The 18,990-nt window shown below is 37.8% G+C and overlaps 1 protein-coding gene across 7 annotated transcripts in view; it reads right to left on the reverse strand.

Annotated features, from left to right (window-relative positions):
* Positions 1 to 18,990, reverse strand: part of PSD3 (pleckstrin and Sec7 domain containing 3) — a gene marked incomplete at both ends in the record, with an annotated part of 563,129 nt that overhangs the window by 257,373 nt on the left and 286,766 nt on the right. For 6 of the 7 annotated variants that reach the window (XM_079726463.1, XM_079726462.1, XM_079726465.1 and 3 more), the window contains one exon: positions 4,765 to 4,854. In XM_079726463.1, coding sequence (XP_079582589.1) covers positions 4,765 to 4,854 — 90 coding nt within the window. Of the gene's footprint in view, positions 1 to 4,714; positions 4,855 to 18,990 lie in introns of all 7 variants that reach the window. The other variant, XM_079726467.1, reaches the window with a different exon arrangement.

The raw sequence follows: 18,990 nt of genomic DNA on the forward strand, positions 1-18,990 counted from the left end.
TAAACCGATGAGCCTTCTGACCCAGGGCTCTCTATTTGGAGAACGCACAGAGCAGGGAGACATACAGCAACACTTCTTCCCCAGGGATTTGAAGTCACTTCAAATAATTCACATCCCCATTAATATCCCAGGATTTTCTTGGGATCTTTAAGAGGACCAGAACTTATTTGCTTCCTCAAAGGTTCTTCAGATCTCAAGACCAGTTTAAGACCAAATTCTCCTTAGTCCCTCCGCTCTTGCAGCATCCAAGACCCAAACCAAACCTAAGATATAAAAATGTTCCAAGAGGGATAAGGTGCAAGAGAAAGGCACTGTTGCTAACAAGGTAAAAAGGCAGAAAACATAGGGTTAACCAAGGTTCATTGTCAGGTGCCTACACAATGTCAAGACAGACTTCACTGAACAATGCCTCCCGTGAAGGATTTCAATGGCCATTCTTTGGAACCAGTAAGTCTTTAGAAAGAAAGGAAGCCATAAATGATGAGGATTAAAAATCTTACCACAAAAGGAGGCAATGCTCAAGGTCAAGGTCACAAATGCTTCCTGTTAAAGACCAAGATGATGTGTGTGTTTAGGCTGAAAAGGGATAGGGGATAGAGGTCTTGTCTACTGACGCTAATTCCACTCAACCCTAGGACATGTAAAACACCTTGGGTCCAAATACTCACAGGAAGGGGTGGAGTCCTTGTCCAGTCCACTGTGAGATCGGTAAAGAATAAAGTAATATTAAAAATAAAAAGTTATAATATCTAACACATGCTAGGTCTCTAAAGAGTTTATATATTATTAACTCATTCAATTATTAAAACAACTAGATGAGGTGGGTGCTAATAAAACCACCCATTTCATAGATGAGGAAATCAAGAGACAAAGTTTAAGCGAATTTGCTCACAATCACTAGGCTAATCAGAGAGAGGAGCCGGGACTGGAAACCAGTCATACAGTTCCCAAGACCATAGTCATAATCCTCATGCTTTCATGTCTCTCAGGAAGTTCAGCCTCCAACCCAGAGCTGGCCCACATTTCACATTCTCATCCCCTTCTATTTATGTCCTGAAGATTTTTATTAGAGTTTCAGGGATGTCCTATTAAATCTATCAGAACTTTTTCCACCTCATCCCCAATGATGCCTGAAGGCAAACCACATCCAAGCATTGGGATGGGCAGGTCCTGTGGAGCCATAAAACATGCCAGATGGTTTGGCATAGTTTGGTCTTGATTTGGTGAGGAAATAGTCAGGGGTGCTTATGAGAAAGAAAGAAAGAACATTAATGTTTATGGAGAGGAAAGAGGGTGGGAGGTGAAGTGGAATATTAACCTAAATAAAAAGCAAAATAAGTCTCCTACTAAAACTGTACCTATTTTTCAAACGAAGACCCATCTCAAACATCACATCCTCCCAGCCAGTTTCAAGTTTAAAGAACCTAAATAATATTCTATCACTGGCTGTCTTTTGGTACCCAACTTCTTCCATTTTATACCATAGATATCTATAACTTATGCTCTAAGCAACTTGTCAGGGGAGAACTCTTATTTTCACAAAGCACTCATATACTCATGTATCTGTTTTAGGTCATTTGAGTGAAAAGAGAAACAGCAGTGGAATTGTAAATTGTGAAAAAGGGCTCAATATTCCATTATCTATCCTTTTCATGTACCTTAAGGCAAATTTACATCAAAATATTAACTCAAGTCTCTGAATTTGAAGGCTTGAAACAAGTTTCTCATTGTGCATACCTTTAAGTATGTTAAGGTCTATTTTTCTGTAACCATTTCCATTGACAACAGCAGAATTCAGTTTATATATATATATATATATATATATTTTTTTTTTTTTTTTTTTTTTTTTTTGCAGTACACGGGCCTCTCACCGTTGTGGCCTCTCCCACTGCAGAGCACAGGCTCCAAACGCGCAGGCTCAGTGGCCATGGCTCACGGGCCCAGCCGCTCTGTGGCATGTGGGATCTTCCCGAACCGGGGCACGAACCCATGTCCCTTGCATTGGCAGGCAGATTCTCAACCACTGCGCCACCAGGGAAGCCCTATATTTTTATTTTAATACGGAATAACTGTCCATGTTAAGGGAGAAAGGACCCTCCATCGTTTTTAGTAGTTTATGATCTCTGAGGACAGGGGCCCATTTGGTTCTGACATGCTCTCCAAGTCCAACCTGAACACACAGTGGACCTTCAATAAATATTCCTGACTACGCAACCACACTGAACAGATGTAAGTCGAAATGTTACTTCTGGTCCAAAGAAGTCTGAACAACAGACATAAATCCAGATGCTACTTTTGATCCAAAGAAATTTAAAAGTAATAAGGTCAATATGTAGCAATAACCATTTATTGGTTTGATCCATGTAACTTTAAACATCTTACGTCATAAATTAAACTGCATGTAGGACATGCCTGTAATTTTTTAAGTTGGGGAGGGGGTGGCAGAAGAGAGAAAGGGGTTACTCAGAACCTGTAAGATGATACCAAACGTGTTTGTGTTTATCTGTACACACGTATCTGTCTGTGTGGCATGTGTATAATATTGTCCCCCAAAATGCCAATTAATATTCCACCCAATAATTTATCTCAACAAGGAATCTTCAATAGATAGCTATTGAAAGAGAGAGAGAGAGAGTTTTGGTGGGAGGGGAGGAAAGAAAGAAAGATATGAAAGAGACAAAGAGAAAACAAAGGAGAAAGGAAAAGACAGAAATAAAGAGAAACAGAGAGGAAGAAAGAGGGAGGCAGAAAGGGAGGGAAAGGGAGAAGGAGCAGGGAAGAGGGCTGGCCACACAGAAGAGTGAAATGAAACCAACGGTTTGAAGAACCTGCAATAAAATCCAGATTCTACTGAAATGGAAAACTCTCCTCTTGGATGGGTGAGTGGCTGGGGTTTGTTATAAAAAGCAATCAATATTTTACTTGACAATTTCCATGCTAAATGCCACTGTCATTTTCAGTGTCATTTCACTGTCATCTTCCCACACAGTAAATAAAGAACAGTATAACACATATTTTTCCCTGAGATTTGTAAACGTGATCTCAAATTGTACAACCGCGACAAATCATCCAGCAAATTCCTGGCTGACTAAATCAAAGAACATGTTTACCCCAAGGTGAATGGTAGCCACTGCACTGTACATTAACTACATTTGGTTCAGAAAGCTCCATCAAACATGCTCTAAATCTGCCCACTGTATGTACCCACAGTCACAAACGTTACCATAAGCCTACCACTAAAGTCTAAGAGCTTCACTCTAAAAATTATACCTGTCAATGTTCATTTCTGACATAACTTGATAAAAGCCTCACAAATCCTCTCCTAGAAAGACTGTTATTTTCCATGCTAGTACCACCAGACTGAAAAAAGACCTGTTAATATGTGTCTACTGTATAACTTCCATGGATGCACAGAACATATTTATTAAGTCTCAATCCAACACCTTTTACTTCCCATTCCCATTTGGAATTGTAGCTTCAGAAACGGCAGCATTTATTCTATAAAGAAAAGGCTTTAAAAATACCTTCCTTATATAGTAAGCTGAAGATACATTTCTTCCTGCTTTTTTCATAATATAATTTTTTAATGAGCTGCAATTAAAGCCAGTAAGACTTGGAATCTCATAATACCATTTTTACACCTTCTTTCATTTTTCAAAGTATATATGTCTTTCCAAATCTGGCAGAACTTGATTCTACATATTATGTAGTTTAAAAGTCACAAAAAAACATAATAAAGGACTTATCCTTCAACTGGTACATTTCCATATTATACCATGATTCAAATGTGTTGCCCTTCTTAGCAAATTCAGTCAAAAGAACTGATTCCAAAAGAAATATACAAGTGTACAAAGTTTTTAAAAAGAAAGTTAGAATCAAACAGAAATCTGTAAAAATCACATTCTCAACATACACATCTTATCCTGAACTTCTAAAATATTCACATCCATTATCAATCACTTGATCAAATGCACATCTCATTTATACTGCTGCAGGATGCTATGAATTCCAAAGTTGATGTTCCTGTCTCCTAGAAAACAATCTGACTAGAGGGGAAAAATGCTAATTGTTACCAATAATAAAGGTGAGTGCAAATAATTCAGGAAATCTACAATTACTCAGATTTAATTTAATCTCTTTCCAGAGATGACCTGAGTGGATTTCTGACTAGGAACTGAAGAGTCAGAATTCCTTCCTTTAGTGTCTGCAAATGCTTTTTGTTTCCATAAGGAATATACCTTTGTGATCTTTCTCAAGTTCTGACAGTCAAGTACATCAAAAAATGCCCACTATTTGTACCAGCAATTATTCCAAATCTGCTTATTATCTCAGTATTATCAATTACAATGTGGACTTTTAGGAATTATTAATCAGAGGGTACTTTGCAGTCTGACACATCAAGGACAATGCCCAACAGAAACATCACCAATAAAACTAAAAGAAGAAAACAAAATACTTAAGTGATCTTAGCCTATTTTAGATTAAAAGGTAAGTATAAAATGTAAGCATATTTTAAAAACCAGTATTTAAGGGTAGGGGATTAAGAGGTACAAACTACTAAGCATAAAAAAAAATAAGTTATAAGAATATATGGTACAGCAAAGGAAATATAGTCAATATTTTATAATAACTTTAAATGAAGTATAATCTATAAAAATATTGAATCATTATGTTGTATACCCGAAACTAATATAATATTGTAAATCAACTATACTTCAATATATGAATAAATAAATAAATAAATACCAGTATTTCAATGCTTACTTTCAGTAGATCCTTGGAGAAATCACCACCCTCATCTACCCCTTGGAGGTTTGCAATGAACTCTTGGCAGGTCATCTTCTTTCCAATATTCTGGAATAGAGGCAAATAATACATCATAATGGCATATGTGGAACTAAGATTATTTCTTAGTTTCTTAGTGATAAAGCAAAGCAAGATTGATTTGGTTTTGCAAAACCAAACACACACTCCCCAATATATGCATATATATATACATATATACATACAAGTTTATATGCATATGAAAAAACAGATGGCTTATTATGCTTTTAAAACTGTCATTAAATATGAATAGCAAAATTATGTTAAAGCTTTATTTTAGCCTAAGATAAAATCTGAAAAAATCTATGCTACATTTATAAAAATAATATATAATGTAGTTTTTAAAGGAAAAACATGAATAAAATGACATTTCTGAACTGAACTCTGATAGCTATTTATGTGCTTCTTTATTTGTATTTCCTACCTATTGCCAAGAACGATGAAGGACCTGAGATTTTAGCCTACTACTTCAAGCTAACAAGTTAGTCTATCACAACCTGCTGAACGCAGTCAGAAGCAGGACCACAGGAATTTATCACAACAACAGAAGTGGACAGAATCCCAGTGCTTTCTTGCTCCAGTTCCCTGAGTCCCAATTTTCACAGAGCAACTTAAGTGGGGCCAGCTGACACCTGCACACACAGCAGAAGCCCTGAGATTTGGGAATGTGAATCCCTGCAGTGGGGCAGCAACCATACCTACCCCTTTGCTCTAAAGTGAGAAACCAGCTCTTATCTTCCAAGGTCATATGCAAATCTAACCATTGCTCTGGGAATCACTAAGTCTTCCAATACTCACTATAGGAATTACATTGAAAAGACAAACCAGATCAAAGGCAACCAAACTTCAGTTCACAAAAAATAAGAAAAGCAAGAGACCCATGGAGGACTGTCTACAAACACATTTCCAATCTGACTTAAGGTTAATAAGTTTAACCAAAGAAAACCTCATTAATAAACAAAAATTTAAAAATCTGAACTGTAAAAAGAGAAAAGATACAAGTGTGCTGACTGAGAAAACTAATAAAATTGCTATGACAGAGAATCACCTCCAATGCCAGCTCCAATCAACTAGTATAAGTTGCCAGTTGTAAAGTATTCTGAGGTTGAATATGGGCACCAACAGAAACCCATCATGCGTGCAGGAGAGGGATGTATTGATAGAAGACAAGTGCACAGGCAGGGAGTTTCTGGCAAACGTGGTCAAGTTCACTTGAACACAAAGTTCACCAACATAGTAACATCCCTGCACACAATACACGTATGAATAAAAGGCATGTTCTGAAAGGCTATTTTATTCATAAAAGAATAAGAATGGGGTAGAACAGTATTCTTCAAGTTGGTGGAGAATATTCCTGGAGACAAAGACTTTAAAAGGAATGCAAAACCATAGATAGTTCTAAGGGAGTGTTTATACAGAACTTAAAAAATACAAATCTGCCTGAGAACAGATTCACCTGCGTGTCTTAAAAGTAATCGCTTCCCAGAGAGACCTTCAAGATGGTGGAGGAGTTAAGATGTGGAAATCACCTTCCTCCCCACAAATACATCAGAAATACATCTACATGTGGAACAACTCCTACAGAACACCTACTGAATGCTGGCAGAAGACCTCAGACTTCCCAAAAGGCAAGAAAATCACCACGTACCTGGGTAAGGCAAAAGAAAAAACAGAGACAAAAGAATAGGGACGGGACCTGCCCCTCTGGGAGGGAGCTGTGAAGGAGGAAAAGTTTCCACGCACTAGGAGCCCCTTCACTGGCGGACACAGGGGTTGGGCGGGGGGGCGGAAGCTTCAGAGCCACGGAGGAGAGCGCAGCAACAGGGGTGCGGAGAGCAAAGTGGAGAGGCTCCCGCACAGAGCATCGGTTGCCCGCCAGCACTCACCAGCCCGAGAGGCTTCTCTGCTCACCCACAAGCCAGGACAGATGGGGGCTGGGAGCTGAGGCTCAGGTTTCAGAGGTCAGATCCCAGGGAGAGGACTGGGGCTGGCTGTGTGAACACAGCCTGAAGGGGGCTACTGCAACACAGAAAGCGGGGAGGGAGTCCAGGAAAAAGTCTGGACCTGCCTAAGAGGCAAGAGATCATTGTTTCGGGGTGCGCGAGGAAAGGGGATTCAGAGCACCCCCTAAATGAGCTCCAGAGACGGGCGCGAGCCACGGCTATCAGCGCAGACACCAGAGGCAGGCAAGAAATGCTAAGGCTGCTGCTGCAGCCACCAAGAAGCCTGTGTGCCAGCACAAGTCACTATCCACACCTCCCCTCCTGGGAGCCTGTGCAGCCCGCCACTGCCATGATTCCGTGATCCAGGGACAACTTCCCCGGGAGAACACACAGCGCCCCTGAGGCTGGTGCAACGTCACGCTGGCCTCTGCTGCCACAGGCTCGCCCAGCACTCCGTACCCCTCCCTCCCCCCGGCCAGAGTGAGCCAGAGCCCCCACATCAGCTGCTCCTTTAACCCCACCCTGTCTGAGCGAACAAGAAATGCCCTCAGGCGACCTACACGAAGAGGCGGGGCCAAATCCAAAGCTGAACCCCAGGAGCTGTGTGAGCAAAGAAGAGGAAGGGAAATCTCTCCCAGCAGCCTCAGGAGCAGAGAATTAAATCTCCACAGTCAACTTGATGTACTCTGCATCTGTGGAATACCTGAATAAACAACAAATCATCCCAAATTGAGGGGGGTGGACTTTGGGAGCAACTGTAGACTTGGGGTTTGCTTTCTACATCTAATTTGTTTCTGGTTTGTTTACCTTAGTTTAGTATTTAGACCATTATCATTGGTACATTTGTTTATTGACTTAGTTGCTCTCTTCCTTTTTTTTTTCCTTTTTCTCTTTTTCTGAGTGTGTATGTGTATGCTTCTTTGTGTGATTTTGTCTATATAACATTGCTTTTACCATTTGTCCTAGGGTTCTGTCGGTCGGTTTTATTTGTTTTGCTTTTTATTGTTTTTTTTTAGTATAGCTTTTAGTGCTTGTTATCATTGGTGGATTTGTTTTTTGGTTTGGTTGCTCTTTCTTTTTTATGATTTTTAATTTTTTAATAATTTTTTAATTTTAATAACTATTTTATTTTATTTTATTTTTTCTTTCTCTCTTTCTTTTTCTCTCTCTTTTCTTCTGAGCCATGCGGCTGACAGGGTATTGGCACTCCAGCCACATGTCAGGGCTGTGCCTCTGAGGCAGGAGAGCCGAGTTCAGGACATTGGTCCACCAGAGACCTCCCGACCACATGTAATATCAAACAGCAAAAGCTCTCCGAGCGACCTCCATCTCAACGCTAAGACCCAGCTGCACTCAACGATCAGCAAGCTACAGTGCTGGACACCCTATGCCAAAAAACTAACAAGACGGAACACAACTCCACCCATTAGCAGAGAGGCTGCCTAAAATCATAGTAAGGTTACAGACACCCCAAAACACACCACTGGATGTGGTCCTGACTACCAGAAGGACAAGATCCAACCTCATCCACCAGAAAACAGGCACCAGTGCCCTCCACCAGGAAGGCTACACAACCCACTGAACCAACCTTAGCCACTGGGAGCAGACACCATAAACAATGGGAACTATGAACCTGCAGCCTGCGAAAAGGAGACCCCAAATGCAGTAAGTTAAGCAAAATGAGAAGACAGAGAAACACACAGCAGATGATGGAGCAAGGTTAAAAACCCACTAGACCAAACAAATGAAGAGAAACTAGGCAGCCTACCTGAAACAGAATTCAGAATGATGATAGTAAAAATGATCTAAAATCTTGGAAATACAATGGAGAAAATACAAGAAACGTTTAACAAGGACCTAGAAGAACTAAACAGCAAACAAAGAATGATGAACAACACAATAAATGAAATTAAAAATTCTCTAGAAGAAATCAATAGCAGAATAACTGAGGTAGAAAAACGGAGAAGTGATCTGGAAGATAAAATAGTAGAAATAACTACCACAGAGCAGAATAAAGGAAAAAGAATGAAAAGAATTGAAGACAGTCTCAGAGACCTCTGGGACAATACTAAATGCACCAACATTCAAATTATAGGGGTCCCAGAAGAAGAAGAGAAAAAGAAAGTCACTGAGAAAATACTGAAAAAGATTATAGTTGAAAACTTCCCTAATGTGGAAAAGGAAATAGTCAATCAAGTCCAGGAAGTACAGAGAGTCCCATACAGGATAAATCTAAGGAGAAACAACCCAAGACAGATATTAATAAAACTATCAAAAATTAAATACAAAGAAAAAATATTAAAAGCAGCAAGGGAAAAACAACAAATAATATACAAGGGAATCCGCATAAGGTTAACAGCTAATCTTTTAGCAGAAACTCTGCAAGCCAGAAGGGAGTGGCAGGACATACTTAAAGCAATGAAAGGGGAAAACGTACAACCAAGATTACTCTACTCAGCAAGGTTCGCATTCAGATGCGACAGAGAAATTAAAACATTTACAGACAAGCAAAAGCTAAGAGAATTCAGCACAACCAAACCAACTTTACAACAAATGCTAAAGAAACTTCTCTAGGCAGGAAACACAGGAGAATGAAAAGACCTACAATAACAAACCCCACAAAATTAAGAAAATGGTAATAGGAACATACACATCGATAACACCCTTAAATGTAAATGGATTAAATTCTCCAACCAAAAGACATAGACTAGCGGAATGGATATAAAAACAAGACCCGTATTTATGCTGTCTACAAGAGACCCACTTCAGACCTAGGGAAACATACAGACTGAAAGTGAGGGGATGGAAAAAGATATTCCATGCAAATGGAAATGAAAAGAAAGCTGGAGTACCAATTCCCATATCAGACAAAATAGACTTTAAAATAAAGACTATTACAGGACACAAAAAAGGACACTACATAATGATCAAGGGATCAATCCAAGAAGATATAACAATTGTAAATATTTATGCACCCAACATAGGAGCACCTCAATACATAAGGGGAAATTGACAGTAACACAGTCATAGTAGGGGACTTTAACACTGAACTTTCACCAATGGACAGATCATCCAAAATGAAAATAAATAAGGAAACACAAGTTTTAAATGATACATTAAACAAGATGGAATTAATTGATATTTACAGGACATTCCATCCAAAAACAACAGAGTACACTTTCTTTTCAAGTGTTCATGGAACATTCTCAAGAATAGACCATATCTTGAGTCACAAATCAAGTCTTGGTAAATTTAAGAAAATTCAAATCTTATCAAGTGTCTTTTCCAACCACAGTGCTATGAGACTAGATATCAATTACAGGAAAAAATCTGTAAAAACTACAAACACATGGAGGCTAAAGAATACACTACTAAGTAACCAAGAGATCACTGAAGAAATCAAAGAGGAAATCAAAAAATATCTAGAAACAAATGACAATGAAAACATGACAAACCAAAAACTATGGGATACAGCAAAAGCAGTTCTAAGAGGGAAGTTTATAGCAATACAATCCTACCTCAGGAAACAACAAACATCTCAAATGAACAACCTAACCTTAACACCTAAAGCAATTAAAGAAAGAAAAACAAAAAAACCCCAACATTAGCAGAAGGAAAGAACTCATAAAAGTCAGATCAGAAATAAATGAAAAAGAAATGAAAGAAACAATAGCAAAGAACAATGAAATGAAAAGCTGGTTCTTTGAGAAGATAAACAAAATGGATAAACCATTAGCCAGACTCATCAAGAAAAAAAGGGAGAAGATTCAAATCAATAGAATTAGAAATAAAAAGGAGAAGTATCAACTAACACTGTAGAAATACAAAGGATCATGAGAGATTACAACCAACTATATGCCAATAAAATAGATAACCTGGAAGAAATGGACAAATTCTTAGAAGGGCACAACCTTCCGGAACTGAACCAGGAAGAAACAGAAAATGTGAGCAGACCAATCACAAGCACTGAAATTGAGGCTGTCATTAAAAATCTTCCAAAAAACAAAAGCCCAGGACCAGATGGCTTCACAGGCAAATTCTATCAAACACTTAGAGGAGAGCTAATACCTATCCTTCTCAAACTCTTCCAAAATATAGCAGAGGGAGGAAGACTCCCAAACTTATCCTACGAGGCCACCATCACCCTGATACCAAAACTAGACAAAGATGTCACAAAGAAAGAAAACTACAGGCCAGTATCACTGATGAACGTAGATGCAAAAATTCTCAACAAAATACTAGCGAACAGAATCCAACTGCACATTAAAAAGATCATACACCATGATCAAGTGGGGTTTATCCCGGGAATGCAAAGGTTCTTCCATATATGCAAATCAATCAATGTGATAAACCATATTAACAAACTGAAGAATAAAAACCATATGATCATCTCAATAGATGCAGAAAAAGCTTTCGACAAAATTCAACACCCATTTATGATAAAAACTCTCCAGAAAATAGGCACAGTGGCAAGTTACCTCAATATAATAAAGGCCATACACGACAAACCCACAGCCAACATCGTTCTCAATAGTGAAAAACTGAAATCATTTCCTCTAAGATCAGGAACAAGACAAGGACGTCCACTCTCACCACTATTATTCAACATAGTTTTGGAAGTTTTAGCCAAAGCAATCAGAGAAGAAAAATAAATAAAAGGAATCCAAATCTGAAAAGAGGAAACAGAGCTGTCATTGTTTGCAGATGACATAATACTATACATAGAGAATCCTAAAGATGCCATCAGAAAACTATTAGAGCTAATCAAAGAATTTGGTAAAGTAGCAGGACACAAAATTAATGCACAGAAATGCCTTGCATTCTAATACACTAAAGATGAAAAATCTGAATGAGAAATTAAGGAAACACTCTCATTTACCATTGCAACAAAGAGTATAAAATACCTAGGAATAAACCTACATAAAAAGCCAAAAGACCTGTATGCAGAAAACTATAAGACACTGATGAAAGAAATTAAAGATGATACAAACAGATGGAGAGATATACCACGTTCTTGGATTGGAAGAATCAACATTGTGAAAATGACTATACTACCCAAAGCAATCTACAGATTCAATGCAATCCCTATCAAACTACCAATGGCATTTTTCACAGAACCAGAACAAAAAATTTCACAGTTTGTATGAAAACACAAAAGACCCTGAATAGCCAAAGCAATCTTGAGAAAGAAAAACAGAGCTGGAGGAATCAGGCTCCCTGACTTCAGACCACACTACAAAGCTACAGTAATCAACACAGTATAGTACTGGCACAAAAACAGAAATATAGATCAATGAACAGGATAGAAAGCCCAGAGATAAACCCACGCACATATGGTCACCTTATTTTTGATAAAGGAGGCAAGAATATACAATGGAGAAAAGACAGCCTCTTCAATAAGTGGTACTGGGAAAATGGACAGTTACATGTAAAAGAATGAAATTGGAACACTCCCTAACACCTACACAAAAATAAACTCTAAATGGATTAAAGACCTAAATGTAAGGCCAGACGCTATCAAACTCTTAGAGGAAAACATAGGCAGAAGCCTCTATGACATAAATCACAGCAAGATCCTTTTTGACCCACCTCCTAGAGAAATGGAAATAAAAACAAAAATAAACAAATGGGACCTAATGAAACTTCAAAGCTTTTGCACAGCAAATGGAAACATAAATAAGACAAAAAGACAACCCTCAGAATGGGAGAAAATATTTGCAAATGAAGCAACTGACAAAGGATTCATCTCCAAAATATACAAGCAGCTCATGCAGCTCAATACCAAAAAAACAAACAACTCAATCCAAAAATGGGCAGAAGACCTAAATAGACATTTCTCCAAAGAAGACAAACAGATTGCCAACAAACACATGAAAGGATGCTCAACATCACTAATCATTAGAAAATGCAAATCAAAACTACGATGAGGTATCACCTTATACCAGTGAGAATGGCCATCATCAAAAAATCTAGAAACAATAAATGCTGGAGATGGTGTGGAGAAAAGGGAACCCGCTTGCACTGTTGGTGGGAATGTAAATTGATACAACCACTGTGGAGAACAGTATGGAGGTTCCTTTAAAAACTAAAAATACACCTACCATACGAACCAGGAATCCCACTCCTGGGCATATACTCTGAGAAAACCATAATTCAAAAAGAGTCATGTACCACAATGTTCATTGCAGCTCTATTTACAATAACCAGAACATGGAAGCACCCTAAGTGTCCATCGACAGACGAATGGATAAAGAACATGTGGCATATATATACAATGGAATACTACTCAGCCATAAAAAGAAACAAAGTTGAGTTATCTGTAGTGAGGTGGATGAACTTAGAGTCTGTCATACAGAGTCAAGGAAGTCAGAAAGAGAAAAACAAATCCCGTATGCTAACAAATATATATGGAATCTAAAAAAAAAAAAAAAAAAAAAAAAAGGTTCTGAAGAACCTAGGGGCAGGACAGGAATAAAAACGCAGATGTAGAGAATGGACCTGAGGACACGGGGAGGGGGAAGGGTAAGCTGGGACGAAGTGAGAGAGTGGCATGGACATATATACACTACCAAACGTAAAACAGATAGCTAGTGGGAAGCAGCCGCATGGCACAGGGTGATCAGCTTGGTGCTTTGCGAGCACCTAGAGGGGTGGGATAGGGAAGGTGGGAGGGAGATGCAAAAGGGAGGAGATATGGGGTATATGTATATGTATAGCTGATTCACTTTGTTATAAAGCAGAGACTAACACAACATTGTAAAGCAATTAAACTCTAAAAAAGATGTTTAAAAAAAAAGTAGTCGCTTCCCACTTCTCCTTTCACAACTGCCCTTCTGCCTTACAACATGGAACAATCTGTCCAACGTGTGCTAGCTGATTAATTATAGGGAAAGTGCTAAATAACTTTTGTTAAAAACTTTGCCTCTTCCATCAGCAAAGAGGGCATATAGTCACACTTACATGATAGACTGGATGAATGTATTAACAATGATAACTAGCTTTGCCAATTAATGTATTTGGTAGATATTTCCTATAATTTGAATAAATTGCACCTGCAGTCCTAAGTTTTGATGAAAATTTAAAGCACAGAAAGGAACTTTAATGGAAAATACACTATACTGAAATAGAGAAATAACATAATAGAAAATAACATTACATTGAAAAAGACAATGTCTCAATTTTCCCAATCCTTATCTAGTATATCAGATCAAACAACGTGCCCCACGGTAAAATGTAACAAGTATAATCAATAGTCATTTTGATATGACTTGCAAGGCTTTTTTGGGATATGTTTCAAGGATTTGAGAAAATGAATGAATAATGACTAGGTAAAAAATTATTTTCCACGTCAGGTGATTCCAATTCTTTGCTTTTAACAAAATTAAAAGAGGACATAATTTAATCATCAGTTAAGAACAAAAATGTTTTTTAATATATGATTTGGTGAATTCAAATACCTGCAACATTATCTGCTTTTAATCAATTTTCCATTGCTAAGAATGATAAAAATTTCTTCTAGAATTATTTATATTTAAACACCTGAAGTCTTTTAGTCATAAGAAATTGAAACTTCCATTTCAATTTACATAATTTTTGTTAAAATAAGTATCAAATAAAACTATCAATAAGAGACTCTGAAATACAAAAACATAAAAATAAAACTATGGAAAAGTGGGCAAGTAGCAAAAAAGAGGGTTTTTTTTAATATGATGGAGTATCAACTTACTATAACTTTTTAAAAACTACCAGCTTTATTAAAATATACTTCATATAACATTCACCCTTTTGAACTATATAATTTAATAATTCTTCATATACTGATAAAGTTGTATGACCATCACCACTACCTAAATTCAGAACATGTTCTTCACCCCAAAAAGCTGCCCATATCCATTAGTAGTCACTCCCCAAATCTCTCTTCCCATCCCCACTACCCATCTCCTGGCAACCACTAACAAACTTTTAATTTACTAAAGCCTATGGAGTTGCCTATGCAGAACATTTCACATAAATGGAATCATACAAAATGTGGTCTTTCATGACTGGCTTCTTTCATTTAGCATAACGTTTTCAAGGTTCACCCATACTGTAGCATTAATCAGTATTTAACTTTTTTTATTGCCAAATAACATTCCATTGTATAAATATACTAAATTTTGTTTATCCATTCAGAAGTTGGTAGATACTTGGACTGTTTCCAAATTTTGGTTATTATAATGTAGCTAAAAATATTTGTGTACAAGTTTTTGTGTGGACATGTTTTCATTCCTCCTATGTATATAACTCAGGAGTAGAATTGCTGGGTCATATGGTAACTCTATGCTTAATCATTTGAGAAACTGATGGCACCAGTTTACATTCCCACTAGAAGTGTATGAGAGTTTCAATTTCTCTACATCCTTACTAATACTTACCTGTCCTTTTTATCTTAGCCAACCTAGTGGGTGTGAACTGGTATCTTGTGGTTCTGATTTGCATTTCCCTAATGACTAATGATGTTCAGCATCCGTTCGTGCACTTATTGGCCATTTGTATATATTCTTCGGAGAAATGCGTATTCAAATCCTTTGCCCTTTTCTTATTATTTGTGTTTTATTGTTGAGTTGTAAGTGTCCTTTATATATTCTGGATACAAGCTCATTATCATATACACACTTCACAAATACTGTCTCTTATTATGTGAATTGTCTTTTCACTTGATGGTGTTCTTTGAAGCAGAGAAAGTTTTTAACCTAGATGATATTCAATTTATCTATTTTTTTCTTTTGTTGCTTGTGCTTTTGGTGTCAAATGCAACAAATTTCTGTCTAATCCAAAGTCACAAAGATTTACTCCTATGTTTTCTAAGAGATTTTATACTGTTAGCTCTTACATTTAGATATTTGATCCATTTTGCGTTAAATTTTTTTTTTTTTTTTTTTGCGGTACGCGGGTCTCTCACTGTTGTGGCCTCTCCCGTTGCGGAGCACAGGCTCCGGATGCACAGGCTCAGTGGCCATGGCTCATGGGCCCAGCTGCTCCGCAGAATGTGGGATCTTCCCGGACCGGGGCACAAACCCATGTCCCCTGCATCGGCAGGCGGACTCTCAACCACTGTACCACCAGGGAAGCCCTTGCGTTAATTTTTGTACAGGGTAGGGAAGACAAATCCAACTTCATTCTTTTGCATGTGCTATATGGTTGTCCCAGCACCATATGTATTCTTTCTCCACTGAATGGCCTTGGCATCCTTGTCAAAAATCAAAAGACTGTAAATGTAAGGGTTTACTTCTGAACCCATAATTCTATTGCACTGATCTAGATGTTTGGTTTGATGCCAGTATAATACTCTCTTGATTCTTTTACCTTTGTAGTAAGTTATTTACACCTCTGCATTCTTTTTGATATGGTTCAGAAAACCACATGAACAATTTAGCACCTTAATGATTTTTATGTGCAGAGCTCAGTAGGGTTATGTATATTCATACTGTTGTGAAACAGATTTCCAGAACTCCTTCATCTTGCAAACCTTAAACTCTATACTCATTTAAAAAACAACTCACCAGTCTTCCCTGGTGGCGCAGTGTTTGAGAGTCCGCCTGCCGATGCAGGGGACACAGGTTTGTGCCCTGGTCTGGGAAGATTCCACATGCCGCGGAGCGGCTGGGCCCGTGAGCCATGGCTGCTGAGCCTGTACGTCTGGAGCCTGTGCTCCGCAACGGGAGAGGCCACAACAGTGAGAGGCCTGCGTACCGCAAAAAAAAAAAATTCACCTTTTCCCTCTCCCCCAGGCTTCTGGTAACCATCATTCTACTTTCTGTTCGAATGAATCTGAATATTTAGGTAACTCATGGAAGTGAAATTATAGTGTTCTCAAAGTTTATCCATGTTGTAGCATATATCATAAGTTCTTCCTTTTTTAAGGCTGAGTATTTCACTGTATGTATACCACTTTTTTTTTTTTTTTTTTTTTTTTTTTTTTTGCCGTATGTGGGCCTCTCACTGTTGTGGCCTCTCCCGTTGCGGAGCACAGGCTTTGGACGTGCAGGCTCAGGGGCCATGGCTCACGGGCCTAGCCGCTCCATGGCATGTGGGATCCTCCCGGACCAGGGCACGAACCCGCGTCCGCTGCATCGGCAGGCGGACTCTCAACCACTGCGCCACCAGGGAAGCCCCATATACCACATTTTTGTTCAACAATTCATCCACTGGTAGACATTTGGGGTGTTCCACTTCTGCATTATTGTAAGTGCTGCTATGCACATGGGTGTGCAAACATCTCCTTGAGATCCTGCTTTCAGATCGTTTGGATATATAGCCAGGAATAGGATAGAGGCATCATGTGGTATTTCTAATTTTTTAAGGAACCGCCATACTATTTTCCATAGGGCTGCACCATGTTACAATCCCACCAACAGTGTACAAGGGTTCCAATTTCTCCACATATTTGCCACCTCGTTTTTTTTTTAATAGTAGCCATCCTAATGGGTGTGAGGTAGTTTTGCCTGGCATTTCTCTGATGATTAGTGAAAGCTGAGCATCTTTTCATATGCTTCTTGGTTATTTGTATAATATCTTCAGGTAAATGTCTAATTCAAAGCCTTTGCCCTCTTTTTAATTGGGTTATTTGATTTTTTGTTGTTGTTGTAGAGTTGTAGGAGTTCATTACATATTCTGGATATTAATTCCTCATCAGATACATGATTGGCAAATATTTTATCCCATTCTGTAGGCTGTCACTTCACTTTGTTGATTGTGTCCTTTGGTGTACAAAAGCTTGTAAGTTTGTCTATTTTAAATTTAAATTTTGCTACCTGTGCGCTGGGTGTCAGATCCAAGAAATCATTGCCAATTCCAATGTCATGAAGCTTTTTCTCTATGTTTTCTTCTAGGAGTTTTGTAGTTTTAGGTCTTGTATTTAGGTCTTTAATCTCTTTTGAGTTAATTTTTTATATGGTATAAGGGTGCAACTTCATTTTTTTGCTTGTGGATATCCTTTATTCCCAGCACCATTTGTTGAAGAGACTGTCCTTTCCCCATTGAGTAGTCTTGGCACCCTTGCTGAAGACTGTTAAAGCATGTATGCAAGAGTTTATCTGGGGGCTCTGTATCCTATTCCAGTTGTCTATTGCCTGTCTTTATGCCAATATCACACTCTTTAGATTACTGTAGACTTGTAATATGTTTTGAAATCAGGAAGTGTGAGTCCTCCAATTTTGTTTTCAAATCTGTTTAGGCTATTCACAGCCCCTTGAGATTCCATATGAATTTTAGGATGAATTTTTCTATTTCTGAAAAAAATGTCATTGGGATTTTGATAGGAATTGTAATTGAATTTCAGTATTAGCTTATCAAATTTCTGGGGGGGGAGAAAAGCCAGCTGGGATTTTGACAATGACTGTGTTCAACCTGAAGATCACTTTGGAGAGTATGGCACTTTAACATTAAGCTTTCCAATCCATGACCATGAAATTACTTTCCACTTATTTGGTTTCTTTCAACAATGTTATATAGTTTTCAATGTCAATGTACTGATCTCATATTGCTAAGTTTATTCTTAAGTATCTCAGTATTTCTGACTGATACTGTAAACGAAATGAATTTCATTTTCATATTGGTCATTGCTAGTATCAGCAATACAAATGATCTTTGTATATTCAACTTTTATTCTACAGCCTTGCTGAATGTGTTTTTTAGATTCTAATCATTTTTGGATTTTTTTTTCTTTTTTGTAGATTCCTTAGGATTTTCTGTATAAAAGATCAGGTCTTCTGCAAAGAGAGAAAATTTGACTTATTTCTTTCTTATCTTGATATGTTTTATTTTTTCCTTGACTAATTACCCTGGATAAGATCTTCAATACATTACAAAGAAGTGGCAAGTGCAGACATTCTTGCCTTGTTTCTGATCTGGAGACAGCTTTCTATCTTTCCCATAAAGTATGATGTTAGCTATGAGTTTTTCATGGAGCTCATTTTCAGGAATTAAAGAAATTCCTTTTTATTCCTGGCTTATTAGATGTTTTCTTTTTAGTTATGAAATGGTGTTGGATTTTGGCAATGCTTCTTATGTGTTTACTGAGATAATCATGTGGCTTTTCTCTTTTATTCCATTAATAAGGTGATTAGATTGATTTTCATATGTTGAACCAATCTTGTATGCCCGTAATAAATCTCAAATGGTTATAATGTATAGTCCTTTTTATATATTGCTAGATTAGGTTTCCTTTTTTTTTTTCTAAGGA

The sequence above is a fragment of the Hyperoodon ampullatus genome (assembly GCF_949752795.1).
Source record: "Hyperoodon ampullatus genome assembly, chromosome: 20".
Taxonomy (NCBI): Eukaryota; Metazoa; Chordata; class Mammalia; order Artiodactyla; family Ziphiidae; genus Hyperoodon; species Hyperoodon ampullatus.